The sequence below is a fragment of the Myodes glareolus genome, chromosome 7, assembly GCF_982192425.1.
Source record: "Myodes glareolus chromosome 7, mMyoGla1.1, whole genome shotgun sequence".
NCBI classification, from domain to species: domain Eukaryota; kingdom Metazoa; phylum Chordata; class Mammalia; order Rodentia; family Cricetidae; genus Myodes; species Myodes glareolus.
Window position 1 is genome coordinate 4,130,843 of NC_142032.1, and position 24,372 is coordinate 4,155,214.

General features: G+C 45.3%; 1 protein-coding gene across 3 annotated transcripts in view; it reads right to left on the reverse strand.

Annotated features, from left to right (window-relative positions):
* Window positions 1–24,372, reverse strand: part of Trub1 (TruB pseudouridine synthase family member 1) — a 95,434-nt gene that overhangs the window by 36,025 nt on the left and 35,037 nt on the right. The window contains exon 8 of one of the 3 annotated variants that reach the window (XM_085694152.2): window positions 23,356–24,246. The exons of the other annotated variants lie outside the window; for them this stretch is intronic. Coding sequence (XP_085550278.2) covers window positions 23,987–24,246 — 260 coding nt within the window. The 3' untranslated portion in view covers window positions 23,356–23,986. Of the gene's footprint in view, window positions 1–23,355; window positions 24,247–24,372 lie in introns of those variants that run through there. 3 annotated transcript variants of the gene reach the window in all.

Here is a 24,372-nt window from a genome sequence, read left to right on the forward strand (position 1 = left end):
AGTGGCAGTGTGCTCTGAACTGAGGGTGCAGCTAATTAAACTCCCTGCATCGAGGTTGAAAATAAAAAGATAATAATAGTTATATTTTTTCCTAGAACTTCTGCTTGCTCTCAGGTTGGGGATGCTGGGATGCCCTTCACATGGTACCCTCCTTGTGCTTGCTCAGGTTGGGGGCTTGTTCCCTAGCTTTCTAGGAGACTTAACACACCAGGGTGTAGGTATATTAAAAGGCACCATGCTCCCCTGTTTGTATTAAAGGCACTGTGCTCCCTGTGTATACTATAAATCACCATGCTCCCCCGTGTGTATTAAAAGGCTCTGTGCTCCCCACGTAAGTATTAAAAAGCACTGTACTCCCCCTGTGTATATTAAAAGGTACTAGGTTCCCCCTGTGTGTATGAAAAGGTACTGTGCTTCCCCTGTGTGTCTTAAAAAGCACTGTGCTCCCCATGTATATATTAAAAGGCACCGTGCTCCCCCTGTGTGTATTTAAAAACACCATGCTCCCCATGTATACATTAAAAGGCATCGTGCTCCCCCTGTGTGTATTATAAAGCATCATGCTCCCCCTGTGTGTATTATAAAGCACTGTGCTCCCCATGTATATATTAAAAGACACCATGCTCCCCCTGTGTGTATTATAAAGCACCATGCTCCCCGTGTATATACTAAAAGGCATCATGCTTCCCGTGTATATATTAAAAGGCACCGTGCTCCCCCCGTGTAGCCTTTCTAGACTTCAGAACTAAATTATAAAGTCAGTTCTGAGTGTGTGATTTCATCTATGAAATTAGGGCAAAGTAGGATGCACACAAAGAAAAAGTAGAGGTTCATCATATTCTTATTCCTTTTCAGTGGAAGGTCAAGCTGCCTCCTTTGGCCCACAGGTTTAAGGCAAGATAAATGAAACATGGTTCTTATCACATCTCTTAAATACAGACTCAGGTCTCCCCCGTCAGTCCCGCTTCAGGAGCCCTCGATTTCCCTCCCCGCCTGCACGTGCAGCGGGAGGCTGAGTAATTGTGGCCCTGTGAGGGTGCAGGCTCTTGTCACTCAGCTCCGTCCACACTCACACAGAGAAAAGGAGGGACTGAAAAATATTTGGATTTCCAAGGTAACAGAACGAAGCTGGAACACAGCCACTGGCCGAACTGAGGACTTCCAGGGCTGACCGATGTGGTCTCGTGCTTTTCCTCAGACAGCTGGAAATGAGCCAGGCCCCTGCAAGACCTTTCTCGTTCCTTCTGCAAGGTCACCTTCAGGTCTAATGGGCTGTTCTCTGGGGAAGGCAATAACAGATTTTGGGGCATTAAGAGGGCTGCTCTGGTATCGGATAGAATCAGGAATATGCTCCCCTTCCAGGCTTCTGATTATAACAGCACTCTTCTTCATGGCTACATAGACACCGACATTGTAACTCAGGTAAAGAGAGTACACAATCCACCCCCAAAGGGTTTCTGTTCTACCACACCCCACGGCGCCCTCCACTCTGCTCGGATGAGACAGCTCACCTCCTCATCTGCACTGACAACGCTCTGTGCACATCCTTTCTCTGTCTCCACTTGGCATTCTCTCGTGTGGCTCCTTTTGTTCATCTTTTCCTCCTCCCCTACCAAGCCCCCACCCTGTGTGTGTGTGTGTGTGTGTTGTGAGTCTGTGTCAAATCAGAACATGGATCTGAGCACAGAGTTTGGAACACAAGCAGCTTATTTCTCCAGTGCCTGGATTTTAGTTAAGATATCCAGAGTGATTTATATTACCCAAGAGGTCAAGTGAGGGAGTCACACTTTTATATTCAACAAATGTGTGTGCATTTGGATGCGAGGACGTCTGGGGACCCTAGCTTTGTTTGTACGTGTGCTTAGGGTTCTGCCCTGATGGGACTTGTCTCTTCCACACAGGAACCCAGACACCACACAGATCTCACCACTGTTACAAAGACACTTTTCACTGCCTGCTCTCTGTCCCAAAGGCTCGCTCGTTCTATCTATCTATCTATTATCTATCTATCTATTATCTATCTATCTATCTATCTATCTATCTATCATCTATCTATCTATCATCTATCTATTGTCTATCTATCTATCATCTATCTATTGTCTATCTATCTATCATCTATCTATTGTCTATCTATCTATCATCTATCTATTGTCTATCTATCTATCATCTATCTATTGTCTATCTATCTATCATCTATCTATTGTCTATCTATCTATCATCTATCTATCTATTATCTATCTATCTATCTATCATCTATCTATCTATCATCTATCTATTGTCTATCTATCTATCATCTATCTATTGTCTATCTATCATCTATCTATCTATTATCTATCTACTATTTATCTATCTATTGTCTATCTATCTATCATCTATCTATCTATTTATCTATCTATCTATTATCTATCTATCCATCATCTATCTATCTATCTATCATCTGTCTAGCCTCTATCTATATATCTGTCTATTTATAATCTATAATCTATCTTTCTATATCTACTATGTTATCTACCTACCTATCTATCATCTATCTATCTGTCTATCTAGCATCTATCTATCTGTTTATTTATATTCTATCATCTATCTTTCTATATCTACTGTTATATCTATCTGTCTGTCTGTCTGTCTGTCTCTCTATTATCTATTTATCTTTGTCACAGTCTTCTAGGAGCACTGGTCTAATAATAAAACATGTGGGCTATGGCAGTCCAGACCCTAACTGTGCACTGATCAACTGAACTAACTTTAGACAAAGCACTCAGTGTTGATATGCCTTGGTGGCCCTCGTGTCCAAGGGACAATGCTACTTACCCTACAGAGTTGCTGTGGGGATTGAATGGGTGATAGGGTAGCGGCAGGAACCACTCAGTAAGTATTAATATTATTTTGGTCACTTTGCCTGGGATAAGGCACACACCAAACATTGTGTAAACTTTCAAGGGACTCCCAAGGCTGTGCAGATTGCAGTTCCAATCAAACCCAGGTCCTCTGTGTCAGAGACTGCATTCTGTCTGACTTCCTCACCCCTGCTCAGCAGCTTCAGCCAGTCCTCCCCACCCAAACCGTCCTCAGGATCCCACTGTCTGCTAGTCCCCTCCTGTCTCCTAAGTCTGATTTTGAATGACCAAGGACTCAGCGGCTGAAGGGCCACTAGCCCACTTGAACATGTGGCTCTGGCAGGCTTTGCCCCCTCTCTCATTCTTTCTGCCTTGCTAAAAAGCCATTAGATTACATTCCTAAAGCTAACCACCAAGGTCTCTTCCCTTATTTGGCCACTTCCTCCTCCCGAGGCTGACTACCAAAGTCCAACAATCAAAAGCCCCCTCTGGTTCACTTAATTAACATGCCCAATTAAAGTTGAACACTCATCCTAACACAGGGTTTCCCCCTTTACCCTTATAAACCGCCATTTGCCTAGGTTCCATGTCTGTCTCCCCTTTATTGAGAGGCAGTCTTTGTCCCTCTGGGACAAATACCCCTTCCCCTTTTTCCTGTCCCCTTCTCCTTCTCCCTCATCCCCACCTCCTTTACCACCACATCCTAGTCCATTCTAACACAGTCCTCCCCTTTTCCTCCTCTTAAAAATTTGTGCTGTCTTCTGCCAGAGTCAGAAAGCAGCCACTTTGTTTCCCCACTCAAAGAAGGATCTCTCTGTGCAAACGGGTGTTTGGTAGTGGTTTGTGTCTAATCTGGGGTCCATGTGGAAGCCCCCACTGTTTGGGGGTCTCCTTCACAGGCCATTTAGCTTCTCTCCATTTTCCTTGGGATGACCATTGGGCAGTGTGCTGTGAGTTTAAACACAGTGATGACTCACATGTAGTAAGGAGGAGGAGTGGGCTGCGTCCCATCACCTGGCTAGCTTAACCCCTAAAATGACCACACAGAAGTTGTATTAATTAAATTACTGCCTGGCCCATTATTTCTAGCCTCTTATTGGCTAACTCTCCCATATTAGTTTAAGCCATTTCTAATAATCTGTATATCTCCACAAGGTCGTATCTTACTGGGAAAAATTCTAACCAGCGTCTCTCTCAGGCAGGAGAATCATAGCGTCTGCCACACTTCCCTTCTTCCCAGCATTCTGTTCTGTCTACTCCGCCCATCTAAGGGCTGCCCTATCAAAAGGCCAAGGCAGTCTCTTTATTCACCCAATGAAAGTGACACATAGACAGAAGAACCTCCTACACCACTCCCAGGTAGTCAGCGCCCGCCCCGATGACTTTTTTCTCCCAGGAATTTCAGAATTGCCTGTTGGGAATTATTTGTACACTGCGTGAAGATATATTGTTGTGATTAGTTTAATAAAGAGCTGCACAGCCAATAGATAGGCAGAAGGTATAGGCAGGACTTCCTGGCAGAGAGAGAGGAAGTAGCAGATGATTCTAGGCTCAAGAGGGATTGCCATGGAGATGTGAAATGAACTGGACACACAGAATGGGAGAGAGGTAATGACCATGTGATAAAACATACATTTATATAAAGGGGGGCTAATTTAAGTTACAAAAGCTAGTGGGACAAGCCTAAGCTAAGGCTGAGCCTGCAAAATTAGTAACAAGTCTCTGTGTCTTATTTGGGAGCTGGATGGTGGGACAGAGAAAGACTCACTACACTTGCCTCACGACTGAGTCTTAGACACCAAACACTCCTCAAACTGGGCACATGCAACGGCATTCATTGCTTCTGGATTTCCATGCCTGCCTCTGCCCAGACCTCAGTTGCCTCTGCCAACAGCACAGGTGGACGACTCCTGTGGGGAGCAAAAGGAGCCCTTTGTGACTGAGGCTGGAGCTGTGGGAGTGGAAATATGATAGCATCTAAACCCAGATCCTTTTGACAAGGTGTTCGGTGAGAAGGCACAATGGGAGCCAAATGCCAAGACCTGGTGTCAGCTACTTGAGCAAGGAAATCCCACAGCGAAGGCCAAAAGCAAGCAACCAGGAAGGTGCTGAGGACCAACAGGATGAGCATTTTACCAACGACCACTGTACACTGTGGAAGGAAGAGTCCACAAGCCAAGCCAGCTTTCAGGGAAACCAAGGAACAGTGGAATCTGCAGATGAGGCAGATTCCCCACCACCAGATGGCTTCCCAAGTCCTCTAAGTCCTTATGTCTGTTTCTAGTTTTAAAACATTAGAACACAGTTCAAATACGCAAAAAATATATAGAGAGAACAATGTTTCCTCTGCCCCTCTGCCTAACACATGTCCTCTTTGGATGCCACCGACCCATGTGCAGCAAAACAATTCATTCTCCTGGGTTACAGAGCCCTGCGCTCCTCTCACCTAGCAGCCTCCTGCACACATGTCCGCCTGTGTTACCATCCATACGTTAAGCCTCTGCCAGACACTTAAAGGCCTCAAAGAGACTTTAAGGAAAAAGATACGTACAGCGAGAAACATAAGCAGGTCTCCCAGGCTTCAGAAGCTGCAGCTTTTTTTTTTTTTTTTTGGTTTTTTGAGACAGGGCTTCTCTGCAGCTTTGGAGCCTGTCCTGGAACTCGCTCTTGTAGACCAGGCTGGCCTCGAACTCACAGAGATCCACCTGCCTCTGCCTCCCGCGTGCTGGGATTAAAGGCGTGAGCCACCACCGATGCACATAGTTTTAAGGTGTATTAGTCAGGAAGAAGTGGTGTTCCGTGAAAATGGGCTGGTAGCTGCATCCAGGGTGTGTAGCATCCAGGCTCAGAAGCAGAGCCTTGTGCAGCTCACATCTAGGCTCACATCGGCAGGATGCTGGCCGCCAGCCGTCCTGCAGCAGCGAGCTTCTTTGGGTTTGTTAAGGTATTTATTTAACTAATAACAAAAGTTTACCATCAGTGACTCCCTATTCATTATTAGAACGCGTTTACACCCTCTGTCCAGTTTCACCTGCTCTGTCTTCGGTTGTCACGTGACTTTAATCTGCTGTGAGAAGTAAGTGTGGTGCTGACCAAATATTAGAATCCATATTTATTGTTCCTTGGCCCAGCGCTCCATCAATAGCGCCCTAGAATTCCCAGAGGAGTTTGCTATATATCAAGGTCAAGAAGCTGTCTGTGTTAGTGGTGTGCTTTCTAGCTGGGTGACCTTGCATATGGTTTGTCCTGGGTGGTCCTCATTATACCTGTTGTAGGCAACTAATGCCTCTTAATTGTTCTACCTTCCACATGAGCTCTCAAAAGTGCCTGGTTTAGAAGATAAATTACGGAGTTATCTTTTTAATCCTCCCCCAGACTCCCATCACAAGCTGGGCAGCCACATATAGATGGGACTTTGGCGTCTTCATTTGTGCTGTGTTGTCAAAAGGATTAAATAGGAGCCTCGGATTGCCATAGAAAGCCACGCTAAACAGCACATACAAGACTTCCATTTCTGGCCTGCTTTCTGAACAGAGCACAAGCTAAAATAAACCTCTGCACCCAGATGTTAGCAGTCAAATTGTGCTGATGAGACATGCAGCTGGTTTTCTATGAGAGAGTAAAATACCAAAAGAAATAAATCAGAATTAAGACTTAGTTCATACAACAAAATGCTTGATATTTCAAGGCTAGAATTGTTGAATGAATTTGAGTGAAAACCAGCTTAAAATTTCAAAAGCAACAACAAACATCCAGGGTGATATTTTTTTATTATAAATTAGAAAGTTCCATGTCTCTAAGTCTGTGCCAATCCTCAATGAAAAAAGTCATGGCATTAGAATAATGTGCAGTTCTAGCTATATTTTTAGCTCAGTAATTTCAACCCAATTTTCACACTAGTGTTTTATTACAATCAAACATTTCCTGGATGGTTGAAAAACATGAAGAAAATCTGGCCCTATTTTGGAGTGCCTCTGAATACAGCTTAACTTATTTCCCAAGAATGATGAGATTTTACATTAAAAAAAAGTTAAAGCAGGGCCAGAAAGATGGTTGAGTGAGTGATGACACTGGCCATCAAGACTGGCCACCCTGGAATTCACATGCTGAGAGAGAAAAGCGCAAAAGTCAACCTCTGAGCATGCACACAAACAAGCCCCCAATAAATAAATAAACAAATAAATAAATAAGCCAGGTGGTGGTGGTGGCACACATCTTTAACCCAAACACTCGGGAGGCAGAGGCAGGTGAATCCCTGAGTTCAAGGCCAGCCTGGTCTACAGAGTGAGTTCCAGGACAGCCGGGGCTACATCACACAGAGAAACCTGTCTCGAAAAACCAGAAAACAAAAATAAATAAATAAGTAAATGTAATAGAAATAAAAACTAAAACAATAACCAAAGGTTGTCTTCTTCTTCTTCTTCTTCTTCTTCTTCTTCTTCTTCTTCTTCTTCTTCTTCTTCTTCTTCTTCTTCCTCTTCCTCTTCCTCTTCCTCTTCCTCTTCCTCTTCTTCCCCTTCTTCCCCTTCTTCCCCTTCTTCCCCTTCTTCTTCCCCTTCTTCTTCCCCTTCTTCCCCTTCTTCCCCTTCTTCCCCTTCCTTCCTTCCTTCCCTCCTCCTCCTCCTCCTCCTCTTCTAAGAAACTCAACTTGCCATACACGTTAAATAATTCAAATCAATGATCCTTCTAAGTCCCTAGCAACACATGAACCAGTGGGGGAAAGCCACCTCATGCATTTATGGGATTACATTAGAAAGACTTTTAGCCTGATCCAGCTTTTATGAATGCAAATGTATGCAGAGCAGACAGATTGGAATCTGTACAATTTAGCAGTGATCGAAACTTATAATTTTTGAAAGTGGGACAGATGTCCGGACTAGTTACGTCAAAATGCTTCTTATTGAGGAAGAAGCCAAACAAACAACGCTCTCGCCTCCTTTAAGCGGAAACAAACAAACAAAGCCGCCGCAAATTGCTGCCCGCTGTTTAAGTCTCCCTTCTTGGGTTCTAAAGTTGAGCAGTCGCTCGGGGTAGCAGAATTAATACCTCCTGTGTGATCTCTGCATTTTTTATCATCCTGTTCACAAGACACAGAACTGGGGGAAACGGTTGCCCACTCGGGGACTACACTGTGTGGAAGTCTAAATTAAAAAACAGCTACATTTCCTGGGCAGTGGAGGATGCTGTCCTAGAGGCAGACGGGCAACCCGAGGCCCAAACAACACTGCGCATGTGCCGGATGAAGGCTGGCTCACTCGATCTAGCCATTTAAACTCGCGAGCTTCCATTTGGAACGTCACAGCTTCCGAGATTCATTCGATGATGCTGAGTGCCATGACTACACCAGGCACCGGGAAATGCAGATGAAGAGCGTTTGTTCGCCCAAAGCCCACAGTCTAGCAGGGAAGACAGGCATCTAAACATACCATCAGGACAGGGTGTTTAATATAATAATAAGCTTATGTATGAGGTGGCGAGGTAATTGAAATGACTATGGATTAATTCTGACTAGGCCATCAAAAAAGACTTCATGGTCATGTGCTTTAAGTTGTTCCATGAAGAGACACTGGAAGGATGCTTTAGTAGGAGCAGGCCTGAGCCCGCTCCCAAGGGTCCGAGGGCTGGAGGCACCGTCTTTAGTGCGGCACTGCTGAGGTAAGGAAGCCTCTAAGAGTCAGGGGCCCAGAGGAAGATGGTCGTGCCACCCAGAGTGCTAATTCAGACGGGATGTCCTAATGGGCTTCCAGTCAGTTCCCACCAAAGCGCGATGCTCCCACCATAATGCGATCTGTAGGGATGAAGCCAGAGATGATGGATGCTAGCACCATGCTCTGGACACACACAACTGTGATTTCTCCTCTAGATATACCGCCAAGCGCCAGTATTTGTTACAGCAACCCACAATGGCAGAAGAGAGTAGTGAAGGCAGAAAAACATCTTCTGCTTCTGCGTAGAGGTTAGACTATATAAATGTAGTACCTCAGAGAGAGGAGAGAGGCACTGTAGTGAGTATGCTGTCAGAGCTTGTGTGTACACATTCCTGTGCGCCCCTCTACGGCTTGACTATTTAGGCAAGGCTCTCTCGCTGAATCCGGGGCTTGCTTTTATCTTTAGACTGCCTGCCCAGCAAGTCCCAGGAATCCTCGATCTGTCCAGTGCTGAGATTACGGGTTCATGCCCGTTTGTTTGTTTGTTTGTTTTTATGGATCTGGGTAACAAACTCAGATCTTCCTGCTTGTATGGCAAGCACCTTACCAGGTGAACCATCTCCCCAGCTGCTGGCAAACACTTCTTTTGGTTGATTGTTTGAAACAGGTTCTTGCTATGCGGCCCTGATTGTCCTGGAACTCTCCATGTAGGCCAGCCTGGCTCCAATTCAGAGATCCACCTGCCTCTGCCTCTCAAATGCTGGAATTAAAGGTGTGCACCACCACATCAGCCTCTTTGACACATCTTTATGTGTGGATGGTGTCAAACACCATGGAAGACTAGGCATGGCTTACCCAGCTTTATTTGGTAGGTTGAGGAGCTTAACAAGGGGAGCGAGGCAGGCAGCAGGCGGAGGAGGGCAGTGGGAGGAGGATCCAGGAAGAGCCCTGGCGGGAGGTACTGGCCTGGCCCAAGACAGTTATTGGGGATGAATGCCTGCGACACACACTCCACCCATCCCACTTTCCCTCCAGGTAGTTCCTGCGTGCCCAGAGTCACCCTCACACTAAGCCGGTCTCCACCTCTTTCTTACTGCCACATGCTGGCCTAGTTGTACGTTCTAGAAAATTTCAGACATGACAGCTCCTGGGATATCAGGCTTTGTTCATGCTTGATTGCCATCAGCAGCATCCAGATCAAATATTTATATATTCCTCCAGCAAACTAAGAAACAGACAGGGCCTGCGCTACAAACGCTCTCTAGACTTCCTGCCACAAACATCCAAAGCAAGAAGGTGAGGTGAGGTCTTCTCAGAGAGGGAAAATGATGGGAAGAGTTTGCTTTATAAATGCTTCCTTAAAAATAAAACCAAAATCCCCGCAGAGCTGCGAGACTCACGCATGCCAGGCAGGCACTCTGTTAACGAGCTAGGCCTTCAGCTCGGTTCTCTATTGTTTTGATTTGGTTTGATTTGCTTTTGCATGTGTGAGTGCATTGCCCTCAGCTGTGTATCTCCGAGTGTGTGCATGTGGAGACGGGAAGTTGGCATCTGATGTCTTTCTCTGTCACTCCGCATCGTACATATCTCTCGCTTGAACCCAGAACTCAGAGCTTTGACCAGGCTAGCTCGCCATCTCTGCTTTTGACATGTTAGAACTATAGGCTGGTCATTGGCATTATGTGGATACAGAGGCCTCAAATGCTGCTTCTACTTACCTGGCAATATTGTTTTCTGGTTTTGTTTCAATGTCTAGATTTATGAATGTTAACTGGGGTTTTCAAATCTTTCCCTTTCTGCTGGACACAGAGACACACAACTCTAATTCCAATGATCTGAAAGGTAACACAAGAGCATTGTAAATCAGCTCCACTCTCATCTAAACACACACACACACACACACACACACACAGAGAGAGAGAGAGAGAGAGAGAGAGAGAGAGAGAGAGACATGCACACACATGCAAGCATACCTTTACAAATGACCCCAAACACATCAAATTCACCTCCACTCATCTAAGCACACGCACATACACACACACACACACACAGAAACATGCACACACACAGACATGAACACACAGACATGCACACACACACATACACCTTTATGAATGACCATTTTTCTTCCCAAAGTCAACAAGAGGGGAATGTTTCTCTGTTTGAGAGACCAAGGCTCTGTCATTCCAAAGACACAGGACCTTCCCTCAATGACAGAAGAACAGGGTGGCCTATGAGAAGTCGTTTAATAACCTGCCTTTCACCTTAAAAGACCATCGCTTGGAATGACACAGAGAAGTGCGCTGCTAAGCATTTTCTTGACTTCCATCTATAGCTGCAGAGAGAGCCTTTCATCTCAAGAACGAAATGGAAAAGGTCCTGGTTGACCAGAAGTCTGTTTACCTGACAGAAGGCATTTAAAGTCCCAGAGCCCAGGGTCAAGTGTATTGGTGAATTGTGTTCAGGAAAACATCAACGCTTTTTATGGTGAAGGTTTGCAAGCATATGAGGAAGCAGAAAAAAGAGTAAAATGGACTCTTAGAGCTTGCCCAAGAGTCAGATGATCAAGTATTTGCCACGCAGGTTTTATTCATCTTTTCCTCTCATCTTCTTCCTCTCCCCCCCTTTTTAAATTTCCTTTCCCTTCTTTCTTTGCTGCAGTATTGTTAAGCAAATCTCCTTATAACAGTTTGTTGTATGTCAATATCCAGTGTATATAACACTGCAAACGGATTTCAACGTTTTAAATTCATTTACTTTGTGTGTGTGTGTGTGTGTTTGGTTTAATTAATAAAGTCACCAATAATGTGTCAGTATCACATCAAGGAAAGAAATCAAAGCACGTCTACTTGATGTCACTTAACCAAGTGCCAGCCCAGATTTGAATTCTTATTTTACTGTTTCTGTGTCTTCTGTTGTCCTCTGTCTGTCTGAGTCTGAATCTATCTGTGCCTGCCTGAGGCTGTCCTATGAATCTGTCTGCTCTCTCTCTCTCTCTCTCTCTCTCTCTCTCTCTCTCTCTCTCTCTCTCTCTGTGTGTGTGTGTGTGTGTGTGTGTGTGTTGATCTGTCTGTCTGTGTCCTAACAGGATGTTTTGCTCTCTCTCTTTTATTGAACAACAAAGAAAGCATCAGATGGGGAAGAAATGAGAGATTCTTTTTGCAAATCCTTAATCGATTTTACATGGCATAACGTCACTGACTTCTACTGACTCCACCGGACCCAGATATCAAGCAACATCTGAAGGCTGCTTTCAGAATGTGTGGTGGATGTTCATTTTGTAAGAGCCACTTTCATCCCATTTGATATTTGCAGCAAAACATTATCCTAACACAAACACAAACACACCTGCATTACCCTGGGCCAGGGGCATGAAAGAACCTAAGTTCAGATTGCAGCTAAGCATTAGCTTAAGTTATAGAAGTTGATTAAGTGAGACAGGTAGGTTGATTGTCACATTATTAAAGGTAGGTTAAACAGACTGAGTACACACTAGGACAGGAATCTAAGTGACCTCAAGGTGTACTATTAACTCTGCCTGTAAGGGCCAGTAAAAGTTCAGATCTCTTAGAATGTAAGCTACTTTTATCATAAGGCCCCACACACACCCATGTAGGCGTGTGCATGTCACAGCATCAAATGCAAAGGTCACAGGGAAACCTGCTGGAGCCAGTTCTCCCTTCCCAACACGTTGATTTCTGGGGAACAAACTCAGGTCACCAGGCTCAGTGGCAGTGTTCTTACCCACTGAGCCATCCTGATGCCCCCTCCACTTTTGATTTGGGGGTTGGGTCTCATTTGTCCATGCTGGTCTCAAACTTGCTGCATAGTCAAGGATGATCTAGACTTTCTAATCCTCCTTTCTCTACCTCCTTACTGTGGGGCTTACAGGTGTATACCACCATGTCTTGTTATGTGAGGGACTGGGGACTGAATTTAGGGCTTCGTGTATGCCAGACAAGCACTTGGCCTATTGAGCTGTGTTCCCAGTCCTGACATTTCCTTATCCAACCATAAGGCCATTATCACACCTGACCAATGAATAACAATGCTCTAACAGCTAATACCTAGTTCCCAAGAAAGTTTTAAAAACCATAAGGCTTGAAATCTCTATTGCTTCTCTAGAGAAAGAGTACACAACAGCCAGTCTTAATAGATTCATTATCAGGAAAAAAAAAACTTATATGCTTAGCTTAAGTTTTCACCCTATTACTGCACATCATGCCCTCGTGTATTGTATTAAATGAATAATCTCTGTTTTTAGTGTTTGGACGCTTTACAAATTTAGCCTCCCCTCCTGTCTTTGCTTAGCTGGGCTGCACATAATTAAATCTGCCGGTCTGTGCTCATAAATCCACCCGTCAGCTCCTCCATCATGTTGCTGCTCGTCTTTGAACTGTGCCCAGCTGCTTTTTATACAGCCCATACCGAGCAGCCCCAGACCAGATGTAGTCCAACAGGGGTCTCACCCAAGGTGAGCCACGGCCACTCCACTGTGTGCTCGGGCTCAAACCAGAAGTTTCTTGTCGGCCACGTGAAAATGGAAACAAATGTCTTGTTCTGGGCTTTCATTCCAAGTCCTTTTCATCTAAAATGGCTTCCTTTCTCCTCCCCCCCCCCCTTCCTCTGCGGTACAGCACGTGCTCCATCCCTCCCACTAAACACGTGTGTCACAGAGCACTTTTCCCCGGATGTGATGCAGGCAGGAATGAGTGTGTCCTGCACACTACGGGTGCATCTCTTGGTAGGTCACCTCCCCTCAGTCCCACTTCAAGGTCTTCGTCTAAAGACAGATCCTACTGACGTCACAAGATCAGTTGGAAGGGACTAATGGAATCGCGTAAGTGAAAGGGGTTTAAGGTACTTAGCCCCCTAGTCCCCACCCCAGACAGAGTTTCTCTGTGTAACAGCACTGGCTTTCCTGGAACTCACTTTGTAGGCCTCAGACTCACATAGATTTGCCTGCTTCTGCCTCCGGCGTGCTGCAATTAAAGGTGCAGGCCACCACCGACCGACAATCAGCCCCTTCTTATTGCCAGGCACATTCTGAGGTCCCCAATGAATGTTCAATCTGCAGATAGTACCAAACTGACGTCTGTCATCTTCTCTAGACATATCTATGATATAAACGAGGCAGTAAAGGATAGCAACCAACTACTGATAATAAAACAGACCAGTGACGAAAACACCCTAATAAATGTCACGTAGAACTTGTGAACCATCCACAGCTAGAAATTCCTATTTTATGTGCCCAGATAGCGGCTAACTACAGATAATGAGACTGGAATGTGAAGCCACGGAGAGGGGCTGCTGTACTAAGGTCAATGCTGTGTCTCTAAGTGTGTGGACACATCTGGCTTGGGACTGCTCGGCACGTTTTACAGGAAACAGCTAGGCATGGTTCAAAGACAAGCTCTCAGATGACGGCGATGATGGGTAAAAGGATTAAATATGTGCAAATAGTTATGGCACTTAACATACCTGCTGTACAAATGTGGACACCCCATTCTCTAAAGTCACGTCTGCTTGCATTGGTAGCTTATCTTACCGAAATCTCTGTTGTCAGAAAATTGTGGCTCACATCTTATTACCCAAAAAAGAGAAGCCATCCCTGAAATGCCTATGATTAGGACCCGTGAGGTGGGAGACTCTTGTGCACCCCTCCCCCTGCGTGGTCAGGCGTGAGCTATATGCAGCTATTCACTGCTCCCTGTCTCCTGGGCTCCAAGAACCATACTACCTTATCTGAATCATCTAATTTGGGGTTCAGGACTTTGTGAAGGAGATTCTTAATACCCCCACTTTACAAGCAAGGAAAGTGGGGCTTAGGGAAGTGAATTAACTTGTCTAAGGTTAACAGCTGATGGTAGCAGCAGCCTGGGAGAATGCGTCATCCAGAGCCCGTGCAATCAACCACTTGGTTGTTTGAAATCACAGTTAGGAAGCCCTAAAGACAGACCAGCGTCAACAGACTCGACACACAATACACTCTGCAGAGTCTTTCCAAGACGCTCAGCAGCCAGTAAAAGAGGAGCAGGCATGTGGGTGTCCCCATCACAGGCAACTGGTATCAGCTACCCGGTGCCTAAGGAAATGCTACTCAAACAGAATTTCAGCTTCATTTCCTTCAAGAAAAACGATGGCCAATCACTTCGTCCTTCAATTCCATAACCCTCAATTATCCAGCAAATCACTGAAGACCGTCAACTTCTCTCTTGCTGTTCATTCAAATGTCTGTCACCTAATGATTCTCCAGTTTGTAGTTTATGACCTCAATCAGTCATTATTGCTCCATACTCATTTCTAACGGTGGCTGCCTCCTGCTTCCACCTGTGTAGCTGTGCTAGTGCAGCCTCCTTAAGCAACGCTGCCACAGGAGCCGGCCTCTTCTCTGAAGCATCGCCGAATCCTTATGAAGCTTCACGGCTCAATGACATCATCCCAAATGACTCAAACCCTTTTCTCCATTCAGACTAGACTCCTACTGTCTGACCATGTCCTCTGCCATCTTTGCAGGACTTCTCTGTCCTCTTGGTTCTCTGGATGGATATACAGTTAGTTCAAGGGTGACTCCAAGCCTGTCTTCCAATGACATCCTGTGCTCTCTCCTCTCCTTTCAGCAGGAATGTAACAGATGTTTTCAGGCACAAACTATTGTTCCATTAAGCCCTTCCTGACAAACACACTCACTGATGACGTGATGATGTGGCACATAGCCCTGCGCTCGCTCTCGCTCTCTCTCTCTCTCTCTCTCTCTCTCTCTCTCTCTCTCTCTCTCTCTCCCTTCTCGAGTTAAGGTAAAGCTCTCAAAGGCCTGAACTGTGTCTTTTGCACACCATGCCTTACCCCTCAGAGGAAAGTCACTTGTGAATATTTTGACAACTGCTGTATTTGAATGACAGAGTAAGATGAGCCCAGTCACCACCTTTCAACCACACTGCCAGCTCTGAGCCCAGGAACATTAGTGACTTGATACCTGGCCTCTAAGTGCAGCCCTGGCCAATGCAGGAATTTGGAGTCAGAACCACTTTTCTGTGCTGTCTTCTCTTATACCAGAAAGATGAGAAGGTGAAATATTTCCAAGCACCCCAAAACATGAAAAATTGTGTTCTTTAGACTACTTCTTGGCAGCTTATGATTTTGTGTATGTGTGGGTGTGTCTGAGTGTGTGGAGACTGTGTGTATGTGTGTGTGTGTGTGTGTGTGAGAGAGAGTGTGTGTGTGTGTGTGTGTGTGTGTGTGGAGACTGTGTGTATGTGTGTGTGTGTGAGAGAGAGAGAGAGTGTGTGTGTGTGTGTGTGTGTGTGTGTGTGTATGAGTAGAGGCCACAGCTCAGCCTTGTTTCCCTTTCCTCAGATGCCTTCCACTTTGTTTTCTGAGGTCTTTCACTGGCCTGGGATTTGCAGACTGGTCTTGGTTCTCCAGCCCAGGAAAACCAGGGCCCTCTTGTCTCTGCCTCCCCAGAGCTGAGATCATCAGCATGTGCCGACCCACTCGGCTTTTCTCCATGGATCTGGGGCCAAACTCAAGCCCTCCCACCATCACAACAGGCATCCTAGCGACTGAGTGCTCTCCCTTGACGGACTGTTTCCTAAGGAACCAAGATAACTGTAACATTAGTTCCACAAGTCAGTTTCTCAAACACTCTTAGGATATGGTGGGTTCCATTTTCTACCAAAAATAGACCAAATAATCTCAAAATTCTTTCAACTATAAATGCCGGGGGTGAGTGGGTGGATAATTTAAGTATACAGACAACCTCAAGGGAGTACCAAATTCTACCCTAATTGTAACAACACACTGGATAATGCTTCCAGACGACAGGAAGTGAAGGAGGCAAGGTAAATTGAGAGAAAACAAAGGGGTGAGAGATTCCTCCAAGAGATGGGGAACAAACGCACTTTGGGAAGAAGACAGAATGGGCAGACGCAGCAGAAGTGGGTGTAGTCATGATTCTCCAGTAGATCTAGGGTAGACAGGGCTGATGGGTGGACAGATAGATGACCGATGGGCAGACACATAGAAGACAGACAGATAGAATATAGACAAGACTCGTTTCCTTGTTTCCGGTCTTTGAGCGAAAGCACTTTTTTGTTTTAATAGGTATGTCACCAGCTATAGGATTTCAAAGGTTGGTTATCGGGTTATAAAAACTGCACGTTGGTTTTTTAGTCTTTAAATGGTTATGGTTCCATTTAAAATAACTTTCTTTCTTTCACCCATTAAGTAGCTTTGAAGTTTGTTATTTAATTTCTAAATACTAGGGGAATTCTCGGATTGGTCTCATGTTGGAAATCACCAAATACGTGACTATAAAATACATGGTTTTAATCTTGAAGTGTATCACAGTTGCATTATGAGACTGCAACGGTTGACCTTGTGCCGACTTATGTAACCCCTCTCAGTGTTGTTTCCACCGTAGGCAGAGTGTCTAAAAGTCACTTAGGTCACATGATTGCTAGTGTTCAGATTTTCCATAACATGACCACACTTGGTTTTGATTTTCCTGGGCTTTCCCTACTTTGTCTGAGTCACGGGCGGGGGATTGTGGGGGTGTGTGGGGTGGTGGTGACAGGGGCAGGCAGATGCCGCCAGTTCTCACAGGCTTCCGTGTTTCTCTTCAGCGCTGCCTTTTGCTGTGTACCTGGAGTTTTATTACAAGGCACATACACATTTCACATCTGGAGCAGCGGTGCCTTTGGTGCCTCTACAGGGATGCTCCGGAGGAAGTCATGGTCCACATAGATAAAGACTCATGGAATGAACCCAGGACTCCACTTTGCAACAGAGAGGACAGTTTGCCTTGGTTGAGAATTAGGAGCTTCGACAAATGATATTAGCACAAACTCTGTAAGAATTTCAGATGAGTGAGGCGTGGGCTGGAGATGGCTCAGCGGCTAAGAACCCTTGCTGCTTTAGGGTTCTGTGTCAAAGAGAGGGGAGGGGAGAGTAGCTGACTTGTGGCAACAGTGGGCATGTCGCATTTGGCAGCCGGTGATGGGCTGCTGGCACCGAGTCCCTGAAGGCAGGTTGGGGACACCAGGTTCTGGAATGTGGGTGGTTCTCGGTTCACCAGCATTTCTCTTCCAGAGGATCAGGAGTTTGGTTTCCGGCATCCATGTCAGATGGTTTAGAACCACCTGTAACTCCAGCTCCAGGGGCTTCCATGCCTCTGTGGGCACCTGTACTCATGTGCACATACCCACATGCAGACAGACAGACACAGATACACACGCCTATACTTAGTTTTAAAAATAATAAGCATAAATCTTTAAAAAAGAAATTCGGGTAAATGAATTACTAGAACAGACTAAACCACTAAACAGACAAGGTTAGCTAGGAAATAGACTAAAGAGTCAGGCCAAACATAACTGGGGAGGCTGGGGGTGTGGGGGGGGGGAGATTGGGAATATGGATGTGTGGGGAGGCTGGGAGTGGGGGAGGGGAGACTAGGAGTGTGGGAGGAGAGAGGGTGTGTGTGGGGGGAGCGGGGACATGGGGGGGAGGGGAGACTAGGGGTGTGGGAGGAGAGAGGGTGTGGGGGGGAGACGGGGACATGGGGGGGACTATAAGAGGGGCCCTGTGGTGACACAAATACCTCTGTAAATAGCTAAGAGAATATTTAGTGCCGGTGCCGATGTGGCACGCCAGAATCCCGAGGCACTGCTGGAAAGCTTTGAGAGCCTGCCCTGGCAGCTACCAAAGCTTCACACATGTACACCGTACGACCTTACGTACCCTTAGGTCGTGCACCTTACGAACTAGACTCCACTTAGACACAGCCGATGCAAACGCGGATTCACTTTCACCAGGAAGCAAACACTAGAGAGTTCAGAGTGTGACGTTGTATTAGTTCCCTTCCTGTTATTTCCATGTGTTAGAGTCTGTGATGAGATTAGTGCCCTGTGTGAAGAGAAGGGGACAGAGGACTTTCTTCTCTGTCCCAAGAGGGCTTGGTGAGCCAGAAGAGACTTGATCAGGAACAAGACCATGCTGGCACCCTGCCCCAAAGTAAACAGCTGCTGGCTGAGCCAGTCCCATCTGTGGTGTGTGCTGTAACAGCCTGGGCTAAGACAGCAGCAAAATAAAGAACACACACACACACACACACACACACACACACACACACACACACATCTTCAGCAGACATGGATGTGCACAGACCGTGTGCTCACACTTATATAAAGCACAAAACAGACGAGATAATAAAAACACAGTGTGGTACTGGGTGGGAGCAGGGTGCGAGTGACCCCAAAAGCCACAGAGCCTAGGGGCAGGCAGGGTTAGGAGAGTTCTGCTGCTTGATTTACACACAGGTTACATATGTGTCCTGTCTCTGAACCATGTGAAGCTATACACTGGTGAGCAATTCTCTGCATACATATTAAGTCATTAATAGAAGTTAAAAAATCCACGTTCATAGAAAGCCTGATGAAGGACTACGACAACACGGAGCTTTGGGGTTCAGCTCAGTGGTAGGACACTGTCTAAACACGAATGAGGTCCTGGGTTCCATCCTTTGCGCCATGGGGAGGGAGAGGCAGATTTTAAATAATACATTATATATAATATACTGTGATGTTTTAGAAATAAAGCAGAATAAACAGTCACTGCAGAAGGAAGCATCTGGAAAAGAGAGCTGAGGAAACTCGGGATTGAGAGCAGAGGGATAAAGAGATGGGGACCATGAAAGAGGGGTGGATGCCCACGATGAAAAGACTAATAACTAGAAGGCGTGTACAATACAAGAAATGAAGGGTGAAAAACCTCCAGAATCAATAATGCAGTAAAACCCAAGTTCCTGAGGAATGAGTTTCTGAGAACACACAGCCCAGGACTTGACTCTGGCAGGGTTCTTAGAGACAGGCCAGGCTGTCTCCTTTGCCAAAGGCAAGCTAGTGAGTCCCTCAGAGACGAAGTGATTTTCCTACCTTTTCCTACCACCAAAGAGCTGAGTAATGCTAGACACAGAAATAAGCTTATTACATAGTTTTCTAAGAGAAATGAAATAGAAAACAACCCCCTAACAACTTTATGACTGGTTTCAGCATTTTTAACATCAATCTGAAAACATACTATTTGAAAACTTAATTTACGTGTTGCTAATGAAGGTACCGCCGATCTGAGTGCCATGTAATGCGTTCCTAACATCTGCCTTTAACAGAGGGCCAGGGCAAGCTAGAACCGCTCGCACACACCTTAGGCACTAAACAGTTTAAGACGTCTATTTACAATTGAAGGTTAATACAATAATTTCAGTGCCCAAACGTCACACCATTTTCTTCATCTGTTCGATAAACGCACGGCACTGTAGAGCGCCTTTGAATCACGTTTTTCATTATCCAGATCATGATGCAACGAAAATTACTTTCTTCCTTTGAAACAGAACAACTCACCAGCTAACTGAACCTGTAAATGTTTACTGTTTGATATGGATTTCAATCTAGTCAGAGGGGCAGAAACTGAACCACCCAGATGGGTGACTCCCAATGAGTCAGAAATCAACAATTAATTCACTACGGAAGAAAGGAGGATCCGGTGAGCATGGGGAAATGAGAGTTTATCCCTTGTTCACCAATCGCAAGGTTGAGTTTGTAAAGAACAAATTCTCATTATTTTGATGTTCGTGGATTTTAAGGTCAGAAAATAATTCTTTGACTATTTTAAACAACTTTCAGGTGAAACACAATATTTCTCAAAAACGTGAGGCTTAAAGAATCAAAATCAAAAGGGCGTGCAGATGGTGGTGGTGCATGCCTTTAAACCCAGCACTTGGGAGGCAGAGGCAGGCAGATCTCTGTGGGTTCGAGGTCTACAAAGTGAGTTCCAGGACAGCCAGGCCTGTTACATAGAGAAATCCTGTCTCGAGAGAAAAAGAAAGAAAGAAAAGAAAGAAGGAATGAAAATGAGGTGATCTGGTATGCCCCGTCCTGGGGTATCTTCAGAAAATCCTAACTTGCCTTTGCCTGTAAGTAAAATGACTTCATCATGCCAAGTATCTTCAGGCCTAAGATACATAACTCACATATATTTCTCCGTTTTGATGAAAATTTTAAAAAGGATGAATCTTTAACTTTCTCAGAGCTTTGTCTTGGTTCCAGCTAGCCATGAAAGCGAAAACACTTCAAACTTTAATATATTTCAACAGCTTTGGAGGAAGAAACAAGTCAGCAAGTATGGGCAGCAGAACCGAAGTTTAAAAGGCAAGACATGTGGTCTCGGTGCTGCCAGCTTGGTGGGCTCCGGAGTCTGCGAGACGGGCCTTTGGCATGCCTGGGAGGAGGATCTGGCCAGGTTAATTGAAGCAGGAGACCTGTATTAGCTTAGCAGCGCACAGGGCCATTCCCGAGGCAGGGGTTCCGGGCTGTGGGAAATGGAGAGAACCCATGAGTGCTAGCATTTGTGGCTTGCTAGTCCTGCCTGTGGAGTGCGCCGCCAAGCAGCTCGACTCCCCTGCTCTGACCGGCTGTACCCTTGAACCAAAGCCAAAATAAGCACTTCCCCTATCGGTCGCCTTTGTCAGGACATTTAATCACAGGCCCTGGAAAAGAAACCAAGACAGGCCATGAAAAATATTTGTGCTAAGCACTTACTGCACATAAGTCATGTAACAGAGAAAGAAACCATCGAGACATTTATTTATACAAACGAACAGGGTATAAAGACAAACCGCACAGAGCAGAGAGACTTCAGCAACAGCGTGTGAAATCCCAGACAACTGGTCAGACTGTCACTGTTACTGCATCGCCCACAGTAACCACGAAACCGAGACGCACTTAAGTGCGGAGTCAGAGTGCTGTGGCCGAGATGATCGCCAAGACTAAACACACTCAGACAAAGATCACATGAAAAGTCAGTCAAAGCATAGGTGCTTGATTACGTGAATAAAAGGGGAATACAATATAAAAATAAAGTCTGAAATGGGTGCATTAGGATGAGGAGCATTGTGGGTAGGTTTTTGACTTGTGCAATTTTCCTCAGCATTTTCAAGTCAAAGGGAAGGACTGGCTACCATTTCTGGAACTTACTTGCCTTTCCAGAGTCTACTCCTTCCTATCAGAAGACAAAAGAAATCGCTCGGCCAAGTGGTCTATTCGGACTCCAGCTGTTCACGAAGACACAAAACACACAGCCTGTGCCGTTCCAAAGGGCAGCAGGATCTACTGCCACCTTTGTTACACCAAACACAGGGCACCAGACAGGTGTGAGAAACGTGACAGACATTCCGGGTCTCACTCCATAGCCCTGGCTGGCCTGGGACTCACAGAGATCCTCCTGCCTCTGTCTCCCGAGTGCCAGGATTCAAGGTTGGACCATGACAGTTGGATCAAAATTACAAAACTTCTAATTTACAAATTTACCATGATAGCAATACTCTTTTTTTTCCTGTATTATACTAAGAATTAGTTTTTAAATTAAAAAAAATATATTTTTTTTATGTGTGGAGGGTAGGCATGCTCACACTATGGAGTAGATGCAGACAGCTTGAGGTGCTGGTCCTCTCCTTCCACTACGTAGGCTGCCCAGGGAACAACCAGGCGTGGGGGCAAGGACCTCTCTTTACGTGATGAGCCGTCTTGCCTGCCCAGAATTAATGTTAACATTTTTATTAAAAACGTTGCCAATATGCTGAGAGTACTCTACTGAAGCATCTGACTTTTTATATTAGGTTTACATTACAGTAACCATATTAAGACCATTAATCTATTTATTTATTTATTTTAGTTACAGAAAACAACTTTTAAAAAGAGTGGCAATCCGAAAAGCATACAAACTTGTATTTTATTTATGTATTGTATTTACTTAATAAATCTTCCTTTTGAAAATATACTTTAGGAAATGAAGTTCTGAATGTTGTCACAGCTGCACATACATTACATCCCTACATGACACGGGGTGCATGCCTGCAATTGCTGCAGCTGAACACATCCCTACATAACACAGGGGTGCACGCCTGTAATCGCTGCAGCTGAACATATCTGTATGATACATTACATCCCTACATGACACAGGGGTGCACGCCTGCAATCGCTGTAGCTGAACATATCTGTATGATACATTACATCCCTACATGACACAGGGGTGCACGCCTGCAATCGCTGTAGCTGAACATATCTGTATGATACATTACATCCCTACATGACACAGGGTTGCACGCCTGCAATCGCTGTAGCTGAACATATCTGTATGATACATTACATCCCTACATGACACAGGGGTGCACGCCTGCAATCGCTGTAGCTGAACATATCTGTATGATACATTACATCCCTACATGACACAGGGGTGCATGTCTGCAATCGCTGTGGTTGGGAGTGGAAACAGGAGGAGCCCCGCTACACAGAGAGTGAAGTCATCCTGGCTTAATCTAGATACCTTTAAAGTAACTGTTTTATCTGTGTATGCATGGAGACATGTGTATTCACGGGTGCCCACAAGGACAGACATGGGTATTGAGTCCCTTCAGGTCTGCATAGCAGGAGCCACCTGATGTGGCTGAGGCATGGTGAGAAGGCAATGTGTCCTCTTAACCACTGAGCCACGTTTCCAGCTCCACTATCGGGGTCAAGGGGACCTTGTCTCCAAGAACCCAAAACACACAAGTAAATAATACATACTCCCATAACAAAAAAATTAGGTACTCATGAAACTAGCTATTTTAAAAAGTGACACATCCTCATGATCACACTGAAGGGGTGAGAACTTCCTCAAGTTGTGTGAAACAAGCATTCGAGAGCTGTAGGAGCTGACGATGCTGGACCGCTCTCTCCGTGACACAGTATCATCTGAAGGAGTAAATAATACAGAATCCATGGCAGGGGATCAGAGCTCCACTGAGAGGCACAGACACACACTGACGAGCAGGCGGAGAGAATCTTAACCAAAGACAAACTCTTTGATTTATATTCTAAAAATCCACACTTTTAGAAATTTGATACGATGTGGTTGACCACAGAAATAGCGGCCACATTACAGAGGCACAGGAGCTGAGTTCTGCTCTACATGGGAGACTACACACATACTAAACTATTACATTCTGTTAGAGGTAGAACAGAGGTTTGTGCATTTGTGAATATTTATTAGGAAAATGTATTCATTGTCAAGATCTGAGAAACAGAGCCACCGAGGACTAAGTCAATCAGTGCAGCGTTCACCACAGCCGTGAGCGCTGCAAACACAAGGAGCAGTTCAATCCTGGGCACTTCAAATACACTCAAGGAATCTGAGAGCAGCGGAAACCCCTGGCAGTTTAAACAAAGCAAACGTGACATTCAGTACACTTGCTTCTGTGAGACTAACAGAACTACTTGTTTTCCGTAATTAGAAAATTGTTTACTTTTTCATACGAAAAAGACTAAGAAAAGATCAAATTCAGAAAGCTTATTTGTCTGAATCCAATCATATTCATCATTCAGTAGCATTAAGACATCTTGCAAAGAAATGGCCATTCCTGGGTCAGGGTACACACGCCAACCAGGAACTGATCTTCCCAGGCCGGTCTCAGAGTGTCTTAATTGCATCCTCTTCTCTCTTTGTCTCGCTTAGAGTTATATATTCATAGCTTAAAACCTGGTCACTGGAGTTCTCAGATTTTGGTTTTTTAAATGCCGACTCTTCCGGCAGAAGGGATGTGCAGTGCTGAAGGGCCTGTGTGATGTCATCGATGGTCCATCTGTCTTCAGGGAGGGCGTGCTCTTCAAGGGTAAATGGCCCCTGTTTGGTGCGGGTCAGTTCCAGCACGTTGGCACAGGAAGAGAGCTCTGCAGTACCCAAAGTGAAAACGTGAGGTGAGCCCGCAACCTTCCAGATGGCAGAACTCTACCTGGACGCCAGGGCGCCGGACCAAGGCCTGAGGTAAACCAGGGCTGAAGCAGGGACGACTGTTG